Genomic DNA, 27,193 nt, shown 5'->3' on the forward strand with positions numbered 1-27,193 from the left:
CCAGCTCTCACATCCACACATGACCACTGGAAAAACCATAGCCTTGACTAGACGGACCTTTGTTGGCAAAGTAATGTCTCTGCTTTTTAATTTGCTATCTAGTTTGGTCATAACTTTCCTTTCAAGGAGTAAGCGTCTGTTAATTTCATGGCTGCAATCACCATCTGCAGTGATTTTGGAGCCCAGAAAAATAAAGTCAGACACTGTTTCCACTGTCTCCCCATCTATTTCCCATGAAGTGATGGGACCAGATGCCGTGATCTTAATTTTCTGAATGTTAAGCTTTAAGCCAACTTTTTCACTCTCCTCTTTCACTTTCATCAAGAGGCTTTTTAGTTCCTCTTCACTTTCTGCCATAAGGGTGGTGTCATCTGCATATTTGAGGTTATTGATATTTCTCCCGGCAATCTTTTTTTTTTTTTTCCATTTATTTTTATTAGTTGGAGGCTAATTACTTTACAATATTGTAGTGGTTTTTTGCCATACATTGACATGAATCAGCCATGGATTTCCATATGTTCCCCATCCCGATCTCCCCTCCCACCTCCCTCCCCATCCCATCCCTCTGGATCTTCCCAGTGCACTAGCCCTGAGCACTTGTCTCATGCATCCAACCTGGGCTGGTGATCTATTTCACCCTTGACAGTATACTTGTTTCAGTGCTGTTCTCTCTGAACATCCCACCCTCACCTTCTCCCACAGAGTCCAAAAGTCTGTTCTGTACATCTGTGTCTCTTTTTCTGTTTTGCATATAGAGTCATCGTTACCATCTTTCTAAATTCCATATATATGCGTTAGTATACTGTATTGGTCTTTATCTTTCTGGCTTACTTCACTCTGTATAGTGGGCTCCAGTTTTATCCATCTCATTAGAACTGATTCAAATGTATTCTTTTTAATGGCTGAGTAATATTCCATAGTGTATATGTACCATAGCTTCCTTATCCATTCGTCTGCTGATGGACATGTAGGTTGCTTCCATGTCCTGGCAATTGTAAACAGTGCTGCGATGAACATTGGGGTGCACGTGTCTCTTTCAGATCTGGTTTCCTGGGTGTGTATGCCCAGGAGTGGGATTGCTGGGTCATATGGCAGTTCTATTTCCAGTTTTTTAAGAAATCTCCACACTGTTCTCCATAGTGGCTGTACTAGTTTGCATTCCCACCAACAGTGTAAGAGGGTTCCCTTTTCTCCACACCCTCTCCAGCATTGATTCCAGCTTGTGCTTCTTTCAGCCCAGCTAAGAGATAAGCTAAGCCTTTGCGAAGAGATAAGGGCAAAAACTCTGGAACATGGATCTTCAGGTAATTTACAAAAGCCAAGTTAATGTAATCGGCAAGTAGACACCGAAGATGGAGTATTTAAACAGAATCCCATCAAGGCCAGAAGAGACTGATGGGACCTGGCAGAAGAGACTGTTCTAGGCTTATCAAATATAGGAAAAGAAAATAATATAGATTGAGATTGCAATCTAGAGGAAGCCCAGTGGAGAGTCAAGAGGAGTTAAGGGGAAGAGACCTTTGCATAGCTGATGAAAGCCCCTGATAAAATCCCAATCACATCTGGCAGTTTATTAAAAGTTGCTTATTCCCCACTAACCAACCAGCTTCCACGAGTCTCAAGCATACTTTCTGACTTATTTCATTAACATTTCCTTCTTTTTCTGGAGTGGTCAGAGCCCCAGGGAATCTCTCTCTCTCTCCCTGCCCCCCTTGCCCCCAACCAGTGGGGCATTGAATGAGAGCCAGAGTGTTGTCTGTGTAAAGAAAAATTGCAAAACCACAAATTGCAGAAAATCGTTACTGCCAAAAATCGAAAGGAACATACAATATCACCAGGCCTCTTAAAAAGCAATTGTGCATTTTACAGGCCTCTGGATAATTCAGGTTTGTTTGGAAACTTTCTCACGGATACCACCCAGAAGACAATTCTCCCACCAGAGGCAGTGGTCCTAAAGAATATGTATAGCTGAAAAGAAACAAAAAATGTGGGTACACGTCTTTCCAGGGGTACGATATGGCTCCATATAGTTATTTTTCTTCTATTGTGAAATATTGATTTCAAGACCCACAGTTTGCTTCCAGAGTCCCTGGGACTTCCACAGAAAAACAGCAAGTGCCTCCAATAATTAATAAGAAGAATCCTTTGAAGATAGAAAGCATTTTTAGATAAAATCTTTCTGAAATGTTATGCTGTTATCACAACCACCCTTAGCCGGAGGTAAGAAATGTTTTTCTTCCCAGTTCATTCTCCACCCCGCCATAATACAGATACTTAGGAAGTGAGAGGTTAACTAAAATTCTCAAAAATCATACCATTTCTGAGGGAGTGATCCAGGACTCAGACATGCACCTCCTTGTTCTTTCTCCTGAGCTCCTTTCACCACCTGCCCTTCTGCTGCAGTGAGCACACCTTCCTGACTTGCGTGAGGCTGCCCTCCCTCCCCCACAGTGGGGCTGGGGTTTTACTTGGCGCATATACATTCCCGGGACCTTTACTTGCAAAGCCTCCTGCCAGTTACTGTGGATGGAAGCTTTGTGTGAATGGAGTGCTGATTAGGTGGTTCTCCATTTGTATTGACTATATAATACAATCATCATTAGGACACAAGGCCAACTCCAGAGGGGCCCATTGAGTCTGGCTGCCAAAATGAACCTCAGTCACAATAGCCTGATGATTTGAACGCGTTTCCATGACTCCACAGATCAGACCAACTTTGCGCCAGTTGCTCTGAGATGATGTGGAAAGGTACATAGATGGTACAAAATTCTAGTGCAAGTTTACTGCTGCTGCTGCTAAGTCGCTTCGATCATGTCCGACTCTGTGCGACCTCACGGACAGCAGCCCACCAGGCTCCTCTGTCCACAGGATTCTCTAGGCAAGAATATTGGAGTGGGTGGCCATTGACTTCTCCAACAAGTTTACTATGAATTAATAAAATAGGTCACCAAGCACTTTGTATGTCCTTGAGAAAAAAATGTAAAAATAAAATGATCATAAGTTACCCAAAGTGAAATAACTAGATTTCCACCACCCACCCTTAATCTAGGAGGTAAACAGTGTTTTCAACTGAAATTTTGATCAAGAGATCTTTAGCTAATAGTCATATATGTGTTTATAGTTGCATATTTGCATATAATGACTTAAAATGCTGCTTAAAATTGCCCTTCATTTAATTTTCACTATGAACATATATCAACCATGTTTTAGTATTTAACATTAAATTATTTAAAAGCAATGTAAATGTAATAACCAGACTCTGTATGAAAAAGATCTACCAAATATGAATATTCAGGGAAGGAATACAGGTGGTGTTTCCTGAATGGCATTCTATGTTCAAAAGAGAGAGTACAGTCAAAAGTTACCCTTTATACAATACTCATGATAGCACATGAAAAGGAAGATTGCTCATAAAATCTAGAATGACTCTATTGGTAAAAGCTGCTTAAATCATTTATAACATGAAGGTGTCTTGATAATGCAATAAAGACCAAAGCAGTATAACACAGAACTTGACATTTTACAAATACCAGTGAATGCATAATACTTAGACATAAAACGTAAATGGTTTTAAGGGTGATGTTTCTTGTGCTGACGTTTAGAGATTTGGGGAACAGCAGTGGGATCAATTTCTTCTAGAGAACAAACAAAAGACACCATCCAGGGAAGTCGATAAAAACTAAGTTTTCTTACAGTTCACCTGAACACATTATTGGTCTCAGGGTCTGAATGATTCAAAGAGAATTTATTAGAACATGTATAATATGTATAATTTAAGTGGGACTTCTGGATTCTCTCTGGTCCAAGATGTCTAATTAAATGCTTCAGTGACTGCTGAGATGCACCTTCCAGTAGAGATTCTGTGTGAATCAGGAGCTGGGCATTGTTGGTCTCCTACTTACTTATCTGTAGTGACAAGAAACTCACTACCATTTAAACTACTATTGAATAGCTAGAGTCTTCATATTGAATCACATTTATCCTTTGCTGTTTGAACTTGCATAATAGAGTCTAGTGTGACTGGTGGGACTTTTCTGTTTTAAAGAATTTGTGATATATGTTGCAAGGTAAGGAACATTAGATGTCTTTGTTCTTAGATTCTCATAATCAAATTATTCCAGAGGCAGATGGAATGTTCATATTATCTGGTTAAAATTATTAGACACATTTTAATTTAAAAAAGAAAAAATAATCACATCCTAATTCTCAAAGGCAAAACTCTAAAATACTCAGAACTGCTAGTTCAGACCTGGTATAATTTTATTTTGTCTTTTAAAATAGAGGGGGTTTGTAATTTGGGTAGGGATGCTGAGAGTACCAAGAATAAAGAAATATAATACTCAAGAGAGTCATTCTAGAAAGAATACCGGTCTAGAGAGTGACTGCAATGCAGCACACACAGGAAAGCATTATTAAGACAACTACAACATTGTTAAACAGAAAACAATCTGTGACTTCAAGGATCAACCGGACAAAGAGTAATAAAGTAGTCAGCCATTTGTGAGAGAACTTGAATATTCAGAAGTATGCTGTCACACTCTCATAATGCCTAAAAGAATACTGTCTAATTCTTTCCTCCTTACTTTTTTCTAGCTTTTTTTTAGAGGTAACCTGCTCACAACCACAACCAGGTTCAATCTGCTTCCTAAATGGTTTGTAAAATGTTCCACAGCATTACACAAATCAAGAGTATGAAATATTAGATTTAAACTGCATTTGTTGAGCCAGACTTGAAAAATTCAGCAATGTGAGATGGGAGCCTTAAAGATTAGGAGCTTTTAGGAATTAGAGCTAGAAGGACATACCATTTCAAGGAGGAAATGTACTTACATTTTACTGCAAGTGAAATGCCTGTCTTTAAATGGTAGCCTCTGAAACAAAGGAGAAAAAACTGTGTTAAAAAAATGCAGAATGACCAGTTACAAGTGAAGAGGGCATTGAATTGCCTTCGAAGGTGCAGGCTTTGAATATGTTTTCTCATTTGAAAAAAATGAGAAGCTTAGAGATGAAACCATTTTTATTGGGAAACTCTTCTTGGAGGCCCAGGGAGCTGCAGCCCACAAAGAAAGCACGCGAGTCAGTTGTGGCCTCATTGCACACTCAGCTCCCTGTCCGAACAGCCTTTAATTTTGAGATTCCTTGATGCTCACTTGTTTCCCAGGACTGATCCTGGTGAGAGGAGATATGGAGTCTGGTTGCATAGGTTGTTGGCTCTATTCATTATCCTCTTGCTTCTGGTTTGTACTCTGTGCGTACCCTGTTCTCTGACCCTTTGTTCCATTAACTGAAACTCCTCCTGAAAATTATGATTTTCTCAATTCATGCTTATTGGGATAAGTGGACAAGTTTTTCTTTTCCAAGAAAACTTTACCAAGTTTTCTGGGGGCAGGTGGAGGTTGAAATCAATGCCAAGTTCCTCTTTATTCAAGATGTCAGTGAAAAGACAGGGACAATTAGACTGTGCCCACGCTTGGAGGGAGTCTGCCAGTTGTGCTGGCAATTTGTCCAGGGTGGCAGCCCACCAGACAATTCGCTTCCAAATCCATTTTGAAAAAAATCTATTGTGGTTATATCCAAGGGGGTATTTTTCAGGGTAGTAGGTTTATTGAGAATGGCAGGTAAGTCCCCATGATTGATGTGAAGTATTTGGGTTGTGAGATTCAAATGATCCCAGTCATCTCCCAGCCTGAGCCATCAAGTCAGAATGTCCTCAGCCTGACAAGAAGATCCTGTCACTCGTCACGCCACCCACATGGATCTGGATGACTCAAATGAGTCACCTCAGTGAGCAATATTTTTCCATTTTTAGTAGTAGTGTGACTTTGGCAAGTTGATTCAATGCTTTGGGATGGAGAGAAATAAAAATAGTGGCTATTTCAAAGAACTGATGTAAGGGTTAAATAAGATAATACATGTCAACTAGTAATATAAGGCTGGCCCATACTGAAGAGAGTGCTAGCCAGTGTTGTTACTGTTATTGCTATTATTACTATCAGAAGGCCAACTTGGAAAACTAAATTAAGATAAGTTCATGGAATTGGAGCTAGGAAGGTAGCTACAGAGACCATTTTGCTTGGGTGGGAATGTCTCCACTCTTGGCAGTCAAAATTGTACTGTTTCCCCAAATTTCTCTCCCAGATGGCCTCTCTCGAATCTTCATTTTTTCCAACTGCTGAGAATATTAATAATTTGAAGTAGATCCAAATCCATATTGGAAAATTCCTAAGTATTTTAGTAAGCCACCTAATTCCTCATTTACAATCATAGAGATGATTGGGGTTGGGATTCCTAGATTGACAATGTACTAAATGATTGAATGGCTGGGTCCAGAAAAAAAAAAAAACAAGGATATTCTTCTTTCAGAACTTTTACATAAAGTAGGTGCATGATGCATTTTTATTGAGTTGAATTTTTTAGATGGACTCTATGGTGAGATTCAGGAAAATGTCACATGTATCACTGACTCGAAGGAATTAGGACCATTCCTCTGATCCCTGCCCCCTACATACACTCCCCTCACTCCCCTGCCACCCAGCTCTTGCCCCTCAAACAAAAAGTGTATCTGAGATTCCTCTGAAATTTTGAGCCCTTCAGTTCCCTTGAGGAAATTGTTGCAATTTAGAATGTTCTCACCTACTGAGAAAAGTTTTTACTACTGCCTCACATAATAACTTCTTCTTTAGCTTTGAAAGTATCAATAAAGAAAGCTGTCCCTCACTTCACCGATTCACTGGATAATAACTCTTCATTTGGGCAACAATTTCACAGCAATATCATTGATTACTTTGAAAACTATTCAAAACCATCCTTGAGACTAACTTATGTAGCAACCTAATGCGGTGGGACCAATCGTTTTTCTTGGGGTACAAAATAAATAAAGTCATTAAGAACATTGTGGTGGTGAGGTTTTACAGACCATTAAAAACCATAAAAACTTGCCTTTGCTTTTCTAAGCTTCCTTCCACATTTGAAAAAGAAAACCTGAGTTCTTAAAGGAGAAAGAGAGCCCTTAACTTCAATAATTAGCTCATTTGCTAAATGTTCCTTCAGCCCTGGCATGTGAGGGACTCTGTGGCAGGCACTAATCATGCATTCCCTGCCCTCACGACAATGAGTGCTTAAAGAGACAGCTGAACACTTGGGGAGATCATGAGGTGATGCAGTGCAAAATTACAAGGTGCTCAGTGAGGCGGGAAGGTGGTCTTTGAGGAGCCAATCTAGAAAGAGAAATCAGGGAATTCTAATTGGGAAAGCGTTAGGATAATAGCGGATGAAAAATTCATCTTAATAATAACTGCTAACACTGCTAGTGCTTTGTGCATTAGGAGCTGTCCTGGTGCGTGGATTCACTTCTGACTCAGCGTGCCTAAAGAGGTGCTATTCTGGCCTCTGGGTAGGAGTTAAGAAAGCAAATGCGGAGAGTAGAGGACATCAGGGGAAGGGCCATCATCAAGGGCACAGGCCCTGGGCAGGGGAAACTGGCTCCTTTGAAAGTCAAGGGACCAGATCACCATTCCCCTAACCCTGTATACATCTCAGCAGAGTCCGTCCTTCCACCCCGTGGGAATCTTCAGGGGTCACGGATGGGCTCTTCTGATATCAATCCTGGATTAGTTTAGTTATGGAAGTTGAGCCTTTGCTCCCACCTTGGGGAGACACACACAGCTTGGCTCTGCCTGTACCCAGCATGGTAGCCACGCTCATGAGATGTGCAAGGACAGCAGTCTGCCATCCTCAGCTCACAGTAGTGCTTGGGTGGGATTCAATCGCCAGGTCCACAGGAATGGGCCTTGTCCAAAGCACTTGGACACCATCTCTGGTCTCCTTGTTAGAAATCCAGTCCCCTGTGCTCTGATGATTATTGAGGTCTGTCAACTGACAGTCCTGGAGCTCTAGGCCAAGGTGTCCACCCAAAGGATTCTCTGCATCACCCATCTCTCTCAACTTCTCACTCCGCTTCCTGTGGCTGATAGCATCTGGTTATGATCTGTAATCTATGATTGGCACTTTTTAAGAAAATGAATGCTTATGCTGATTGAGATATTTGACTTGAGTTGTCTGCTGTTTGAAATTTTATGACAGCAAAAAATTTCATCAGTGCCAAAGTAATTGTTTGACTAATATAACACATGGAGTCAAATCAGTATACCTATTCCTCTCGCTAATATACAATGTTACTTCCTGCTAGTCCAAGATTATAAATTTTGAGATGAAATGGCTACCACTTTCTTATTCTGAATATACAATTAATTCTATTTTATGTTAATTTAAATTATTTGCTTATTGGCCTGGTAGGAATAGGGCCTTCCCACACGGCGCAGTGGTAAAGAATTCGCCAGCCAACGCAGAAGATGCAAGAGACATGGGTTCAACCCCTGGGTTGTGAAGATCCCCTGGATAAAGAAATGGCAATCCACTCCAGTATTCTTGCCTGGAAGATTCCCCTGTACAGGAGAGCCTCGTGGGCTACAGTCAATGGAGTAGCAAAGATTCGGACATGACTGAGGGACAGAGTGTGCGTACACACACACACACACACACACACACACAGACACAGTAGAATACTTGTTCTTTATCCCACTTAATCCCAGGAATGCTGGGAACCAATAGTCTTTTAAGTTACCTGGGAAAATAAGAAAATGGATGCAAGTTTCGTATAAGTAGAATATGCCAGTTACTGGGTAATAATTATCATTTGTGAATGGTGGATCCTCTTCACTTTGACCAAATGTTCTCCATGTGCTGGCTCCTTGAGAGTTTGAGGGTCTCTGCCCACAGCTCCCACACTGAAGGTAGAGACAACAGTACGAGAGGCTAGGAGTTCAGTGTCAGATCCTCCACTGACCTCCTGTGTGAACTCTAACCAGTCATTCCACCTTACGCTTCTTGTTTCTGACATCACATGTGTGTGCATCAGTCTTTATGTAGCTCAATGCCTTTTCTATACATCTTTCCTGAGATTTCTGTGCTTATCAGAGGAATCATGCATATAAAGACTTTGGCAGAGACCTGACCCATTCTAAGCACTAAACACAGGGTGCTTATGACTGTCTTTACTGAGTACAAAGTGAAGAATCACCATACAAAGAGCTGTACTTTCTATGTGAGTAAAAAATATTCCTTAACTGGTTATAAAGTATGCCATATTCAATCTCTTTAGTCTCTGACTTTGGGTCTTGATTTAACCCAAAGTGGTCTTGTCTTTAAAAAATCATAGTTGATTGGCTTTTCATGATAGTTAATAATTCTGTTAACAGTAGCTCATTTATTTATTTGCTGTAGTGTTTTAAGAATTTTATAAATATTTCAAATAGCTTCTCTTATGGTATTGGGATTTCACTGTTGTTTTTTTCCTAGTCTTGACTCTGCCTTTGCTGAGATCTTAACAAACCCTTCCATTGCCTTGCCAAGTTTACTTATATGTGACTTCTTGTGTTTTGATTTCTTTCTAGCTTTAAACAGTAAAAGTTTAATTAAATAAGCTATTTTCATTACTGAAATTTTGGAAAATATAAAAGAGCACCAAAATGAAAAAGTGTTCAGAACTTCACAGATTTATTCTAAAGTGTACAAAGAAGTGAATGTTCTTGTCCAACACTCCAGCCTCATTTCCCAGAGGTAATGTTGTCAATAGTATGTGAAGGCATTATTCCAAATTGTTTTTTACGCTATGAAAGCAAATATACATACATAAACCTTTAGACATATACACAAATATCATTAACATTCTTTCAACAAAACAAGGTCATACTATGTAATTTTGTAAAATACGCTTTTATTCTTTTAATAGTTTTTGTGGACATACATTCCAAGTCAGTATATATACATCTCCTCATTTTTTTTAGTGACTAAATAGAAACTTATTTATGTAATGCTCTAATTTATAACTATTCCCATATTGATGAACATTTAGCTTGCATGTGCTTTTTAGCTATTACAATAAACTTGCAATGAGAAAGCATTTTGAACTCCTTTTTTTAGACTCACATGCCCATACTGTAGGGTAGTTCTTAGAATTGTGAGCACTTTATTGACAGGATCTATGCAGCTTAATATTAAATGGAAGTCTTCAAGAAGATTGAATCTATTCACCTTCTACCAACAATAGGATGCATCTTCCATGTGTAACTTTCATTTTCCGCTCATAATTTCCATTTCTTTGAGATTTTTTTTCTGTATGTGATAATTCTTCTATCTGAGCTTCAAGGTACTTAATTCCTTTTTCAGCAATGTTTTTCAGTTCCAAGAGCTCTTTCTTTTCCTCAGATTGCTCCTTTGTAATAACTTCTGTAGTCTCCTTAGAAATTTGTATTATTTTCTTTTAGAGTTCTTCTGGTTTCTTTTTGTAAAAGGTTCCTCACAGAGAGCTACATTTTCTGATTATGTTGTTTTTACCCCATTCAAGCTGCTAAGTTACCATTAATGCTTTGAACATTTTCTCTCCCCACTGTTACTCGTCTGGACATCCAGATCTCCTGACTCATAAGGGAGGAGGGGTCCTCAGCCCATATGCAGGGAGGCTCTAGGGGTCTCCTAAACAGTAGGGGGATCTGCCAGTGGTGAGAGGTGAAGGTAGAATCTTTTCCTGGGGGATGAGCTGGTAGGCTAGGGCCCCACAGCTGAGTGGTGTGGGGGGGTCTCCATGTTCTCAGGACCCTCAAGGCAAATGTGGAGTATAAGTGTTCTCTTCAAGTTCAATACACTTGATGTGTTCTTTAGTGATGGTCTTCTCAAAAATAAAACACAAAGCAACAGCAAAAAATCTAAATATGGGTCCCAAAACAATTAAAAAATGTCTTTGAAGCCAAGCTGACATGACAGACCAAGGGAAGATAGACTCATCTTACAGATAAGGGTATTTAGAAATTTTTATAAGCATGGCATTCTCAGAAAACATGTCAATAATATTATGAATTATATTCTATGCTGGATATGGGGATATTCTAGCCAAACAATTTCATTGCACACTGTATTCAAATAGTATACATTAATTGTCAATAGCAATAAAGTAGATAGTCCTTTTGGTCAATAATGTATTTATCAACATATACCAGATACTTAAAATGTGTCCCTGGTGTTGAACATCTAACATTGGCAAAAGTGTGGTGACTAAATAATCGCCAAGGTATTTACATGAAAGACATTCTAGAAAAATTATAGTGACACAAATGGGAAGTACTATGATACCGCTACATGTGGGGTATTACTAGAGAAGGAGGTTCTTCCTAAACCAGATTAAGCCAGATTTTTCCGAAGAATGGTGATGATGGATTTGTGGAAAGAAATTAGATGTTCAAGTAAGTTTGGGAAATGCTGGGTTAAAGATAGTGAAATAGGTCTTTCTACAGCAATCTCAGACTTTTTAATACTTTATTACAAATTTCAAAGAGAAGTAATGTCCCAAATTTACATGTCCAAAGAATAAGCATTGGCCTTCTTGCCAAGTATTTTGAAGGGTATGTTGGGGGAACGGTGGCCAAAGTGATGCAGGAGAGCTCGCCAGAGCAGGCATGAGCAAAACAGGTTAGGGAAGTCTCAGCAAGACAGATGTGCACAGGCCCAGAGACAGGACAGGAGCTGAGGGAACCCTGAGTAGCTCAAAACAGTTATGCCAAAAAATTCCACAGGAAAAAGTGGCCAGAGGCGGGGACAGAGATAAGCAAGAGTTACTGAGAGCATTCCTTCCTGGTAAAGGACTGAAAGCCTTCTTGAATGGAAAGCCAAGAAGCTTATTTGAAGGTTTCTAAAATAGGGGAGAAATATGAATGGATTTCTTGGGCTCAAAAATCACTGCTGATATTGACTGCAGCCACACAATTAAAAGACACTTGCTCTTTTGGAGAAAAGCTATGACAAACCTAGACAGCATATTAAAAAACAGAGACATCACTTTGCCAACAAAGGTCCATATAGTCAAGGTTATGGTTTACCAGTAGTCATGTACAGATGTGAGAGTTGGATTATAAAGAAGGCTGAGTGCCAAAGAATTGATGCTTTTGAATTGTGGTGCTGGATAAGACTCTTGAGAGTCCCTTGGCCAGCAAGGAGATCAAACCCAGTCAATCCTAAAGGAAATCAACCCTGAATATTCATTGGAAGGACTGATACTGAAGTTCTAATACTTTGACTACCTGATAAGACCTGACTCATTGGAAAAGGCCCTGATTCTGGAAAAGACTGAGAGCAGGAGGAGACGGTGGTGACAGAGGATGAGCTGGTTGGATGGCATCACTGATTCATTGGGCATAAGTCTGAGTAAGCTCTGGGAGACAGTGAGGAATAGGGAAGCCTGGTGTGCGTAGTCCATGGGGTTGCAAAGAGTTTGACACAACTTGGCCACTGAACAACAACAACAATAAATGTATCTGTTTTGTCAAAAATATCTTGGTCACAACATAGCTGTGGATTGCAGCTAGGTCAGCCTGGAGAAAGGAAGAATAGTTAGAAGAAGTTATTAAACTAGCCCAGATGACAGTGCTGAGGAACTGATGTAGGGAAAGATTAGTGGATAGTTAGAAAGGTTAGAGAGATCAAAGAGATTAATTAGATACATCAACAATAGGTAGGTAAGTAGATAAGGGGCTGAAGAGAGAGGGCAGAACCAGGCAGCAGATTGGATGTGGGGTGAGTTGATATTAGCTGATTTCTGGGGGGCTGGGTGGGAAACAACATCACTTAGAAGAGGAATATGGGAGTGAAACAGGAGGGAAGGCATAACCTTTGAAAGAATGACATAAAAAAAAAAAAAAAAAAAAGAATGACATAGCCCAAGGACATGACATAAACTGATTAGAACCAAATAGGTCCAAGATGGTGGATGATTCAACTTCCATTAGACCTTGAGCCTCAGAATATATGCTTGTTGTAACATATCAGCAAGCTAAATTACACACACAGGTGTCATGACAGTTCCAAGACTGACCATGAAGGTCAAAACGTGAGCAGTGGCCCAGTTCCTGGAAATCCCCATCCCTTTCCCAAAATAACTGGAATACTCTCTCATTCATTGTTGTTCGGTCACTCAGTCTTGTCTAACTCTTTCTGACCCCATGGACTGTAGCATGCCAGGCTTCCCTGTCCTTCACCATCTCCTGGAGCTTGCTCAAACTCATGTCCATTGAGTTAGTGATGCCATCCAACTGTCTCATTTTCTGTTGCCCCCTTCTCCTCCTGCCTTCAATCTTGCCCAGCATCAGGGTCTTTTCTAATGATTCAGCTCTTTGAATCAGGTGGCCAAACTATTGGAGCTTCAGCTTTAATATCAGTCCTTCCAGTGAATATTCAGGATTGGTTTCCTTTAGGATTGGCAGGTTTGATCTCCTTGCAGTCCAAGGGACTCTCAAGAGTCTTCTCCAACACCACGGTTCAAAAGCATTAATTTTTTGGCACTCAGATTGCTTATATCCATACATGACTGCTGGAAAAACCAAAGCTTTGACTATACAGTAATTTCATAGGCTCTCACTCATTAGCCTATGAAATTACCCAGCTGTGGAATGTATTTCTCTCTAAATAAATACTCTTCTTACCTATCACTTTGTCTTTCACTGAATTCTTTCTGTGATGAGACATCAAGAGCCCAAGTTTCTTGCATTAAGTCCTGAGACCAGGGATGATCTCAGTTAAAAGACCATGGTTTCAAGTCTCAAACTTAGTTATATGGTTTCAGGGGGAAAAACAGATTTGCATTGAACCTAATAGGTTCAATAGCATAGGAGGTAGAATTCAGGTGAGAAGGGAGGGAGGCCCAATCCGTTGCTATAGCCATACTCTTTGACATGTTGAATCTGAAGAGCTGTTGAATGTGTAACTTTTAAGATCCTAATAGGTAAATCTAAAAGAAATAATAGCAGCACTAGGAACTCAGAAGTCATGTTTTTATTCCTTAGGAAACACAGAACTCACTTAGAAATTCTATACTCAAAACCCCTCAACAGGAATTTCTCTGGTGGTCCATGGCCAAGACTCTGCATTCCCAATGAAGGGAGGCCCAGGTTTAAACCCTGGTCAGGGGACTAGATCCACATGCTGCAACTAAGATCCTGCAGGCCACAGTGAAGATCAAGGGTCCCATAATGCTTCAACTAAGACTTGATGCAGCCAAATAAAAATAAGTAAATAAATGTAAAACAATGCTCATACTTTCTAAACTATTTATTTAAAAAAACCCTCAACAGACAAAATGAGTATGAATTATTTTTAAATGGACATAGGTAAATGGGTAAAAATGGGTAAAAAAAATGGGTAAAAAAGAATGGGTAAAAAAAGTTGTGGTACATGCATACAATGGAATATTACTCAGTCATAAAAAGAATGGATCAGTTGAACTGAAGTGGACGAACCAAGAGTCTGTTATACAGAATGAAGTAAATCAGAAAGAGGAAAATGCATATGATGAACCTATTTGTAGGGCAGGAACAGAGATGCAAACTTAGAGAACAGACGTGTGGGCACAGCAGGGGAAGGAGTGGAGGGGAGAAGTTGAGAGAGTAGCGTTGGAATATGTACGTTACCGAGTGTAAAATCCATAGCTAGCGGGAAGCTGCTATAGAACACAGGGGGCTCAGCCTGCTGCTCTGCGACCACCTAGAGGGATGGCTTGGGGGGTGTGAGGGAGGCTGTAGAAAAGGGAATATATATGTATGCTTATGTCTGATTTGTGTTGTTGTTTGACATAAACCAACAGAACAATGTGAAGCAATTATCCTCCAATTAAAAATAAATTTAAAGGCTAACATAGAATGGTTAAAAGTTCTTTATTTAAAACCCATACTGTCTAACCTCTTCTTCCTTCTTAGGGGGAGAAGGGTTGAACTTATTCAGATCAGTGGAAAAGCAGCTCTCTATTTCAGGGTTTCTCAGCCTCGGTACTGTTGGCATTTGGGGTCAGATATTCCCTCCACATTGTAGGCCAGCAGCATCCCGGCCTCTACCCACTAGATGCCACTATTACCCCTTCCTTTCCCAGTTGTGATACCTGAAATGTCTCCAGACTTTGCCTGATACCCTTGGGAGGGTCATAACTGTGTTTTCTCTGCTGCCTCCTACTCAGACTGAGAACCACTGCTCCAACTATTCCTCTGATACCACGTGGTGAAATTTGGAAGAACTCTGCTAATTCTTTTGTGCCAGGGGAGGGTGAAACCTAAAGAAGGCCTTTTGTTTATCAGAGAATATTAATGAGTTCCTGGCCTAGACCTTGAGTAGATGGTGTGGAAGTTAAATTCTGTGACAGAAGGAAGTGAAAGGAACTAAATTTCTACAGTAAACTGAAAGGAACTTGCTGGGCAGCAGGAGGCTAATGTCTTGCAGAAAGGAGAGTGGTGAGAAATCCCTGATGGTTAGGAGGATGTAGGGTCTTTAATTACAGGGATGCTTAATATTCAGTCCTAAGCTAAGCTATTTCCTGCTCTGTGCTATAAGACTCCTTTAATTTAAAGTCCTGAGGTGGAACCTCAGGCCAAACCTAGCTGTAAGGATGTCATCTCCCAGGACTTTGCAGAGCTGTTCAGTGTGAGGCTTAGGCTTTTAATCTCTGTCTCTGTCCTCACCATTGCCATCTTCTTGCTTGTTATCATTTCCTCCTTATTCTTTCACATCCTATAATAAAAACTTTCATTCTTGGAGGTTAACTCCTTTGCTTGGAATTACCAGTAAGCTTAAATCCCCTGTGGGATGCTGAGTTTCTGAAGCTGCAGGAGGCCAGAGATGCTCTTTGGGATGGACAGGGCAGAGCTTGGCATAGAGACAAACATCATTGCACTAGAAGCTTCAGGGTAATAACCTTGCAAGGAGAAAAAAGCAGAGTAAAAGCTCGTTAACTACAGGTTCACTCAAGGATGTCTTAAAGCTTGGCTTATCCTCAAATCTTTTCTCCATGACATCATTAAACTATTATTTGGCTCAAAATATTTTCTACTTTCAAACATCTCTTTTCAAATTTCTATCTTCTGTCAGCTGACAACACAGGCACATAAAACCCTTTCATGTCTCCCAGGACAGTATAGTTCAAATCTTATCATTAAATAATGAATTTCTAAAGATTAATTATTCAAATGTCAAAGAGATGGTTTTAGGCAAGGAATGAAGGATCTTTCAAATCTGCAGTAGATAATATGAAAGCTGATCAATGGCCAGTGTTTACATTTCTAGCTATCAATTTTTAATGAAACATTTCCTTTGAAGTCACAAGAATGTATGAAGTCTGTAAACATAAAACCTGAAAATCACACTGAGGTTCTGTTTCAGAAAAGGTGACTTCAATTGATACTGTTCCAAAACTCTTCCAACAGGAGAGCAATGGCTCAAATTCCTTATAAATCAGAGCATGAACCCAAACAACTTCTTATCCATCTTTTTATCTTCTGCAGTGTCTAGCAGAATATTGAGCACATAGTGAATCTTCAATAGATAGTCATTAAATGAATCAACCTCCAGACTTCCCCAGCAAAAAGATTCTGCCTGCCAAGCAGCCTCCCACATCCACACTGCCTCTATCACCCATACGTGTGTCCAGGACCAGGTATGTTATTTGCAGAACTCAGTGCAAAAATGAAAAGGTGGAATCTCTTGTTGCAAAATGATTAAGAACTTCAAGGCAGTGACGAAAGAGCATGAACCCAAGGCCCGAGGCCCTGTGTGACTGCATCAGGTGTGTGGCATGCTCACAGAGCCAGCATTGTAAGTGTCCAGCCTGCTTCACAGTCTTCTGAGTCCTTCATGCTGCTAGTCATGCCACCTGGGCCAAGAGGAGACCCATGTTGATCTGTACTTGGCCCTTTCTTTCCTGTCTCAGTCAAAAAGTCAAAAAGAAGATCCCTCCTTCTAGGGCATGTGCCCATCCATCCTTTTTGAATTGTCTTTTTCATTGTGCTTTCTGGACTCATGTACTAAGGTGAGAGACCTCACCTCTGTCTCTATCTTCTCAGTCCATCTCCTCCCCAGAATGGAAAGGCTTCTCCACCTCTACAGTCTTCTCCAGCATGGACCACTATTGTTTCTGACTCCAAAGTGCCCTTGAACCTTAGTGTCTCTTCTAGACCATTTGTTACCTGCTCTTTGTTACATAGTTGCTTGCACCCTTTTTCCAAACCCTACCATATATCATTAGATAATTTGCATGATGCATTAGATACTTAGATACTTCCTTCTGCCTCCCTTCTGACTCTAGCATGCAGCTCCCAGCTTTCTCCTTCTCTCCCAGCGTTCTTCTTCTCTCCCAGATTTCTTGGTATTTGTAATGTTTGCCACAATGATCCATCTGGCTCTCTGACCTTGCAGCTCAGTGATTTCCAAAAAGTCTCTGATCTTCATTACTACTGACTCCAAACACTCACTGGCATACCTCAACTTACACTATTACCAGGAACTACTTCACTTACAAGATGTATATTTTAAGCATGGGACTATTTGGAAAATGTAGAAAGCAAAAACAAGCAAATAAGAACAACAAAGCAAATCAGCCAACCAAACAAAAATAACTGCCATTCTATCACTCAATGACTTCACTGTTAGAATTTTAGAAACTACCACCCCCAGTCTTTTCTCTATGCATAGAAAATAGAAACTGTAGGAGTTGTGATGAGTCTTATCTACAAGAATAAAGATATTGATCTCATCTGGGATATCAGATTATGGATGTTTAACCAGAGCTCTCTAGTTAAGCTGAAATCTGAAAGCTGAGTTGGAACATCTCAATGAAGGAGAGAGGGAAGATCATCATGGCAGAAGGCATAGCTTGTGCAAAGATCCTGAAGCAGGAAAGAGCATGTCTTATTTGAGAACCTGAAAGAAAGCCACTGAGTAAGAACAGGGTGAAATGAATCACCTGGATTCAAATTATTTACTTCAGCCTCAGTTTCCTCCTCTGTAAACTGGAGATCACTTTGGCCTTCTCTGAGGTTGGTTGGAAAGATTAAACGTGTTCTTGTAGGGAAAGCACTTAAAATAGCACCTGACACATAGTAAAGCTTTTTTCAAACAGAGGAAAGGAAGTGTAGATAGCCTGAAGAGTCAGCGTGGGGAAGGAGCCATATCTCCTCTGCCTCCCGTGTTCTCCATGGGGACACAGCCATGAGGGACAGCTATCAGTATGAGCATGTCTGGCTTCTCTCTTTACTCTCGAACTGTCTTTTCCAGCCAGGAAGAGGTTGACTTCCCAGACTATGGGAAGATCCATGTCCACCAGGCCATTTTGCAGAGGGAAGTCTTCCTGGCTGCAGGCCAGCGCTCTCGTGTACATGTGGTTGCAGGCTCCTGTGTTAATGCTGCAAGTGAGGGGTCCTGCTATGAGTGGACAGGCACATGGCAGTTGAGTGGCAATGGGCTCTAGGTTCTTCAGTTCAGAGGAGGGGAAGGGGAGCCCCAGGTTTGGGTTCTGCTGTGAATTTCCTGGTTGTTGTGCATTTTGGGTTTATTGGAAACTCTCCAGCTATCAATGAGGTTGGGACTTTGATACCCACTTAGTGAAGAAGACAGGGCGAAGGATTAGAATCCTAGCCCTCAACAAGTCAATGAACTAGAAATCTTAAGAATAACTACAAAACAGTTGGAAAGCAAAGAACCTGAACACGAGACCACAGATCCTAGTACAGCTATTTATATTATGAACAATATGGTGTGAGTGGGCAGTGCTAGCCTTTGTTTGACTTGTTTGGTGACAGTGGCTGGCAGTCAATGTGCAGCTGAGGCCAATACTGAATTATTTGGACTTTAAGTAGAAGAACAACAACAACAGCAAATCCCAGGATACTTTCCCTCAGAGTAGAGAGAACAAGAGAGAGGTTTTGGCTGGCAGGGTAGTGGTAGGCACTGGGAACACTTGCTTAGCTGATCCAGCTGGGGTTCCTGTTGATCTAGTTTGGAATGGCACAGGCTTGAGGTGGGACTATGGAAGGACCAGCTTCCTAATTTAGGGAGCCTGCCCACAGAATCTTGGGGCTTTGGGGTGAATATTTTCTAAATGGCTTTTTTCATAAGGCTTATTTCTTAAATAAGATAGGATATCATCAATCCATAGCTGATTATGATGTGGATTTAAGAGACCCTGTCCCATCACTTCAAGGCAAATATATAAGGAAACAGTGGAGACAGTGACAGACTTTTTCTCTTGGACTCCAAAATCACTGTGGACGGTGACTGTAGCCACAAAATTAAAAGACAGTTGCTCCTTGGAAGGAAAGCTATGCAAACCTAGGCAGCATATTAAAAAGCAGAGACATAACTTTGCCAACAAAGGTCCATATACCCAAAGCTATGGTTTTTCCAGTAGTCACGTAAGGATGTGAGAGTTGGACCATAAAGGAGGCTAAGAACTGAAGAACTGATGCTTTCAGGCTGTAGTGCGGGAGAAGACTCTTGAGAATCCCTTCACCAGGAAGGAGATCAAATCAATCAATCCTAAAGGAAATCAACCCTGAATATTCATTGGAAGAACAGATGCTGAAGCTGAAACTCTAATATTTTGGCCACCTGATGCGAAGAGCTGACTCATTGGAAAACACCCTGATGCTGGGAAAGACTGAGGGCAGGAGGAGAAGTGGGTGACAGAGGATGAGATGGTTGGGTGGCATCACTGACTCAATGAACATGAGTTTGAGCAAGCTCAGGGAGATGGTGAAGGACAGGGAAGTCTGGTCTGCTGCAGTCCATGGGGTTGCAAAGAGTCATACACAACTGAGCAACTGAACAACATTGATCCAGGTAACGGTTAAAGAAGAGCTGAACCCTTGGTTTATCTTTAGGCAGTCAGCTAGGAAGTTTACTTGAAAGACCATTTTGTTGATCTATGTTTCTGGGGTAGATTTGCTTACAGAGTGAAGGAAGAATGAAGTTGTTAAAAAAACAAAACAAACAAACAAAAAACCAAAAACAGGCTTTGATCTTATCGTTAGAATACAAGCTGTTAGAATTGAAAGAAAAATGAAGGAAGATGCTGTGACTGAGTGGAAAAAAAGGAAGCTATTACTTTAGGAGAAATGCTGAGATTTTAGAGGCTAAATTGGATAGGTACAAACCTAAAATGTTTAAATGTTTTAAAGTTCATGTTAGAAAACAAGTATTGTTGCTGTTTAATTGCTAAGCCATGTCTGCCTCTTTTGTGATTCAGTGAACTCTATGTGGCCTTCCAGGTTCCTCTATTCTCTGGTCCTCTCACAGATGGCTCAGGGAGAAAGAGCTAACCAACTTCAAATGCTTTTTTGTTAAATTTTATGGAAGTGCAGTTATTTACAGGCTTCCCAGGTGGTGCTAGTGGTGAAGAATTAGCCTGCCAATGCAGGAGATGTAAGAGACACAGGTTTGATCCCTGGGTCAGGAAGATCCTCTGGAGGAGGAAATGGCAACCCACTTCAGTATTCTTGTCTGGAGAATTCCATGGACAGAGGAGCCTGGAGGGCTACAGTCCATGGGGTTGCAAAGAGTTGGACATGACTAAAGTGACTTAGCACGCACACACAGTTATTTACAATGTTGTGTTTACTTTCTGCCAAATGGTGAAGTGACTCAGTCGTACATGCACACACACATGTCTATATAAATATAAATATGAATATAAATATATATTCTTTTTGACATTCTTTTTCATTATGGTTTATCACAGGACCTTGGTGTTTATCCATGCCATATATAATAGTTCGCTTCTGCTGATCCCATGCTCCCAATCCGTCCCTCCCCCATGCCCCACCTTCCTTGGCAACCACAAGTCTGCTCTCTATATATGTGAGTCTGTTTTTGTTTCATAGATATGTTTGGATCATATTTTAGATTCCATATATAAATATATTTGTCTTCCTCTTTTTGACTTACTTTGATAATGTTCAAGTCCGTCCATATGGATTCCACTGGCATTATTCCATTCTTTTTAAGTTCTGAGTAGTATTCAATTGTATACATGTAGCTCTCCTTTATCCATTCATCTGTCAATGGACATTTAAGTTGTTTCCATATCTTGGCTACTGTGAAAGATGCTGCTATAAACACAGGGGTACATTGGCCAACTTTGAGTGAATTGCACCTCACATCCTTGCGCAACATCTGGCATTATCTAGGAACATTCTTCTTTGATTATCATGATTTGAGGGTGGGGTTGTTGTTGTTACATTGCTCAGTCATATCCAACTCTTATGACCCTACAGACTGCAGCCCACCAGGTTTCCTTGTCCTTCACCATCTCCTAAAATTTGCTCAAAATCAAATCCATTAAGTTGGTGATGACATCCAACCACCTTGGCCTCTGTCTTCCTTCTCCCGCCCTCAATCTTTCCCAGAATCAGGGTCTTTTCCAATGAGCTGGCTCTTCACATCAGGTGACAAAAGTATTGGAGCTTCAGCATCAGTCCTTCCAATGAATATTCCAGATTGATTTCCTTTACAATTGACTGGTTTGATTTTCTTGCAGTCCAAGGGACTCTTAAGTGACTTCTCCAGCTTACTTACTATAGTTCAAAAGCATCAATTCTTTGGCGCTCAGCCTTCTTTATGGTTAACATCCATACATGACTACTGGAAAAACAATATCTTTGACTATAGGGAACTTGATTGGAAAAGTAAGGTCACTGCTTTTAATATATTGCCTAGGTTTGTCATTGGTTTTCTTCCAAGGAATAAGCATATTTTAATTTCATGGCTGCAGTCACTGCAGTGATTTTGGAGCCCAAGAAAGTAGTCTGTAATTGTTTCCACTGTTTCCCCCTCTACTTGCCATAAAGTGGTAAGACCAGATGCTGTAATCCTAGTTTTTTGAATGTTGAGTTTTAGCCCAACGTTTTCACTCTCCTCTTTCACACTCATCAAAAGGCTCTTTAGTTCCTCTTTGCTTTCTGCCATAAGGGTGGTGTCATCTGCATATCTGAGGTTATTGATATTTCTCCCAGCAATCTTGATTCCAGCCTGTGCTTCATCTAGCTTGGCGTTTCACATGATGTACTCTGCATGTAAGTTAAATAAGCAGGGTGACAGTATATAGCCTTGACATACTCTTTTCCCAATTTGGAAACAGCCTATTGTTCCATCTATGGAAACTGTTGCTTCTTGATCTGCGTACAGGTTTCTCAGGAGGCAAGTAAGGTGGTCTGGTATTCCTGTCCCTAGGATGTTCCACAGTTTGTTGTGATCCACACAGCTAAAGGCTTTAGTGTTATCAATGAAGCAGAGTTTTCTGGAATTTTCATGCTTTTTCCATGATCCAGTGGATGTTGGCCATTTGATGTCTGGTTCATCTGTCTATTCTAAATCCAGCTGTACCTCTGGAAGTTGTTGGTTCACATACTGTTGAAGCCTAGCTTGAAGGATTTTGAGCATTACCATAATAGCATGTTAAATGAGTGCAGTTGTGAGGTAGTTTCAAGATTCTTTAGCATTGTTTTTCTTAGGGATTGGAATGAAAACTGATCTTTTCCCATCCTGTGGCCACTGCTGAGCTTTCCAAATTTGCAGGCATATTGAGTGCAGCACTTTAACCGCACCATCTTTTAGGATTTGAAATAGTTCAGCTGGAATTCCGTCAGTCCCACTAGCTTTGTTCATAGTGATACTTCCTCAGGCCCACTTGACTTCACAATCCAGGATGTCTGGCTCTAGGTGAGTGATCATGCCATCATGGTTATTCAGGTTATTAAGATTTGTGTGTGTGTGTGTGTGTGTGCAGTTCTGTGTATTCTTGCCACCTCTCTTTAATGTCTTCTGCTTCTGTTAGGTCCATACCTCTTCTGTCCTTTATTATGCCCATCTTTGCATGAAATGTTCCCTTGGTATGTCTAATTTTCTTGAAGAGATCTCTAATACTTTCAATTCTCTTGTTTTCCTCTATTTCTTTGCATTGTTAACTTAGAAAGGCTTTCTTATCTCTCCTTACTATTCGTTGGAACTCTGCATTCAGATGGATATATTTTTCCTTTTATCCTTTGCCTTTCACTTCCTTCTTTTTTTCAGATATTTGCTGAACTCCTTATTGTAAAATTCAGACCTGAATTGAAGAAACTAGGGAAAACCACTAGGCCATTCAGGTATGACCTAAACCAAATCCCTTATGATTATACAGTGGAAGTGATAACCTCAGACACTTTTTCACATTTATTTTTCACATTGCTTTTTCACATTTATTTTTCACATTGCTTTTTCACATTTATTTTTCTTGGGGATTGTTTTGATCACCACATCCTGTACAATGTTATGAACCTCTATCCATAGTACTCTGTCTACCAGATCTAATCCCTTGAGTTTATTTGTCACTTCTACTATATAATCATAAGGCATTTGCTTTAGGAAATGAAAACTACAATCAAAGAGAACTAACCAATCTGATCCCATGGATCGCAGTCTTGTCTAACTGAATGAAACTATGAGCCATGCTGTGTATGGCATACCCAAGACACACGGGTCATGGTGGAGAGTTCTGACAAAATGTAGAATGGTGGGGAAGGGAATGGCAACCACTTCAGCATTCTTGCCTTGAAAACCTCATGAACAGTATGAAAAGGCAAAAAGATATGACACTGAAAGATGAACTCCTCAGGTCAGTAGGTGTCCAATATGCTACTGGAGAAGGGAGGAGAAGTAGCTCCAGGAAGAAGGCAGAGGCTGAACCAAAGCAGAAACAGCGCCCAGTTGTGGATATGTCTGATGGTGAAAGTAAAGTCTGATGCTGTAAGGAAAAATATCACATAGGAACCTGGGATATTAGGTCCATGAATCAAGGCAAATAGGAAGTGGTCAAACAGGAGATGGCAAGTGTGAACATCGACATTTTAGGAATCAGTGAACTAAAATGGATGAGAACATGCAAATTTAAATCAGATGACCATTATATCTACTATGGACAAGAATCCCTGAGAAGAAATGGAGTAGTCCTCATAGTCAACAAAAGAGTCTGAAATGCAGTCCTTGGGTGAAATCTCAAAAATGACGTAATGAGCTCTGTTCATTTCCAAGACAAACCATTCAACATCAGAGTAATCCAAGTCTATGCCCCAACCAGTAATGCTGAAGAAACTGAAGTTGAATGGTTCCATGAAGATCTACCATACCTTCCAGAACTAATACCAAAAATGATGTCCTTTTCATCATAGGGGACTGGAATGCAAAATTTGGAATTCAAGAAATACCTTGAGTAACAGGCAAGTTTGGCCGTGGAGGACAAAATGAAGCAGGGCAAAGGCTAACAGAGTTTTGCAAAAGAATGCATTGATTATAGCAAACACCCTCATCCAACAGCACAAGAGACGACTCCCAACATGGACATCACCTGATGGTCAATACCGTAATGAAATTGATTATACTCTCTGCAGCCAAATATGGAGAAGCTCTGTATAGTCAGCAAAAATATGACCAGGAGCTGACTATGGCTCAGATCATGAACTCCTTATTGTAAAATTGAGATATAAATTGAAGAAAGTAGGTAAAACCACTTGGCCATTCAGGTATGACCTAAATCAAATCCTTTACAGTGGAAGTGACAAATAGATTTAAGGGATAGAACTGATAGATGGAGTGCCTGAAGAACTATGGATGGAGGTTTGTAACATTGTACAGGAGGCAGGGGCTACTGGCTGTTTAAAATGCTGTTACATAGGAGAAAACCCTCTAAACAAAGAATTACTCAAACTGAAGTATCAGCAATGCTGAGATTGAGAACCTTCCTTTAGGAAAAGCAGCCTGGGCTACAACACTGCATGCAGATGAAGTCAATTGCTGGGCTGATGGGCAGACTCATCCAACTTGGAGACCTACACACGGAGTAGGGTTTTTTTTAAATGTGGATATTTTGGCAGCTTCTGAAATGGCTGACTTCATATCTCTTACTAAGGAGGATCTCAAAAGACAAAGTCTGGAATGATATCATGAAGAAAACAAATGAATGAGGCTGAAAGCAAGGAGAAAGAGGAAGGAGAGAAGGTATTGGGATCCAGCCAAGCGTATTAGCACCACAAAATATGGAAAAGGTAGGGAGCCAAGTATTACACTTTTAAAAACAGCTGACCTTGTTTCAAAAGAGTGCAGAATGAGAAAGAAAAATGAAACACTAGAGGCATTTGTTACTGAATAGGGATGAAGGTGGCATAGATGAATGTCCTCAATACCAATGAAGCAGCATAATTCACTCAAGGCCTAGAGATTTAAAAATCAAGGAAAGGCAAGTTTTGGGGGAAGAGCTCACAGTAAAAAAGATATGCTTCCCAACTGAGCATGCAAACTGCAGCTGCCTCAACAAGAGTTCATGTGAGAATCTGTTGAAGACAACTGCCCCCCTGAGATAAACATGAAGCAGAGAAGGTGTATCATCCAAGGATAAGTCTACAGCAGTGGTTCTCAAGCTCAGTATCCATTAGTATTGCCAGGGGAGATAATCGTAACCCAGATTTCTGCGTCTCACTCCTGAAGTTCTGATATGATAGACGTGAATGGTGCTTGAACATCTGTGTTTCTAGTATACTATCAGGTAACGCACTGATCCCACATTTATAAAACCACTAGTGTACAGAATTCCAGTGTAGGAAGTGAAGACAGTACACGCTGCCTTCTTGGGATCCTGAAACAGATGGATAAATACAAAAAGTAGATCAAGGCACATGAGACAGTTGCCTATCCCTTTTGAGCACCCTGCTCTAAGCAGAGGATGCTGATTGGAAAGATCCCACCCAGGATTCAGCACTGGGAGAGGGGTGAAATGTGGGGCTCAAACCTGGAGTGGAAATGAAAAGAAATAAAATATGCAGCATAGAAAATGAGCCACAGGAAGATCTGGAGATGAGGGCCACTGCTGCAATTTCTTTATTTTGCAAGGGTCTCAGTGCTGGTCTATGAGGGAGGAGACAGGATGCATGAACAGATTTCCTTCTCTCTCCTTGCCCCGAAGGACATGGGGAGAACAGGTTCACAATGAGCTTCTCCATGTGTACTGGCACAAAATTTCTGGGTTCAATTGTTTAGGCTCCAGGTTATAGATCCTAAATGGATTATGGATTCTAAATTGTTTTGAAACTGAAACCAAGAACATTCTCCTTTCCTTCCTAAAACTTTAAAGTTAACAATTCTCCCTTTATAGCATTTAGCATTATGTTATGATCCATAGCTGATAACTGCAGTGTGGATCAGAACTTTATGTTCCATCTGTCTCTTCATTCTCTGTGCATATTTTCTATTCACAAGGAGGAGAACTGAGCACTCAGATTCAGGCACCAAACTCCATCCTATGCTTCTCAAATCCAGGGAGAGAAGATCCAACTAAACTAAGACACACATATTTACTAAAGGACTATCATGTAACCATTTAAAAAACCCAAAACTTTATGAAGAGGTATAATTATGAAGAGGTATAATTGAGGAGATGGTTATGATATAGTGGGAAGTAAAATTAAAACAAAAACATTGAATATTAAAAGTCACACGAACAATACAAAAAAAAAAAAAGATATGACACTGAAAGTTGAACCCCCCAGTTGAGTGGGTGTCCAATGTGCTACTGGAGAAGAGAGGAGAAGTAGCTTCATAGGAGTGAAGAGGCTGAGCCAAAGCAGAAACAATGCCCAGCTGTTGATGTATCTGATGCTGAAAGTAAAGTCCAATGCGGTAAAGAACAATATTGCATAGGAACCTGGAATGTTAAGTCCATGAATCAAGGTAAATTGGAAGTAATCAAACAGGAGATGGCAAGTGTGAACATCGATATTTTAGGAATCAGTGAACTTTTTTTTCCGAACTAAAATGGATGAGAATGTGAAAATTTAATTCAGATGACCATTATATCTACTGTGGACAAGAATCCCTGAGAAGAAATGGAGTAGCCCTCATAGTCAACAAGAGAGTCTGAAATGCAGTACTTGGGTGAAATCTCAAAAATGACATAATGATCTCTGTTCATTTCTAAGACAAACCATTCAACATCAGAGTAATCCAAGTCTATGCCCCAACCAGCAATGCTGAAGAAGCTGAAGCTTTATGGTTCCATGAAGACCAATAACATCTTCTAGAACTAATACCAAAAATGATGTCTTTTTCATCATAGGGGAGTGGGATGCAAAAGTAGGAACTCAAGAGATACCTCAAGTAACAGGCAAGTTTGGCCATGGAGTACAAAATGAAGCTGGGCAAAGGCTAACAGAGTTTTGCAAAAGAATGCACTGGTTATAGCAAACACCCTCATCCAACAACACAAAAGATGACTCTACACTTGGACATCACCAGATGGTTGATATCA

General features: G+C 40.4%; 1 protein-coding gene across 1 annotated transcript in view; it reads right to left on the reverse strand.

Moving 5' to 3' along the window:
• The window catches only part of ANKFN1 (ankyrin repeat and fibronectin type III domain containing 1), a 371,327-nt gene that overhangs the window by 290,848 nt on the left and 53,286 nt on the right, over positions 1-27,193 (reverse strand). The window contains exon 2 of the mRNA XM_043483529.1: positions 4,831-4,871. Coding sequence (XP_043339464.1) covers positions 4,831-4,871 — 41 coding nt within the window. The remainder of the gene's footprint in view (positions 1-4,830; positions 4,872-27,193) is intronic.

Source organism: Cervus canadensis, chromosome 1, assembly GCF_019320065.1.
Source record: "Cervus canadensis isolate Bull #8, Minnesota chromosome 1, ASM1932006v1, whole genome shotgun sequence".
NCBI lineage: Eukaryota > Metazoa > Chordata > Mammalia > Artiodactyla > Cervidae > Cervus > Cervus canadensis.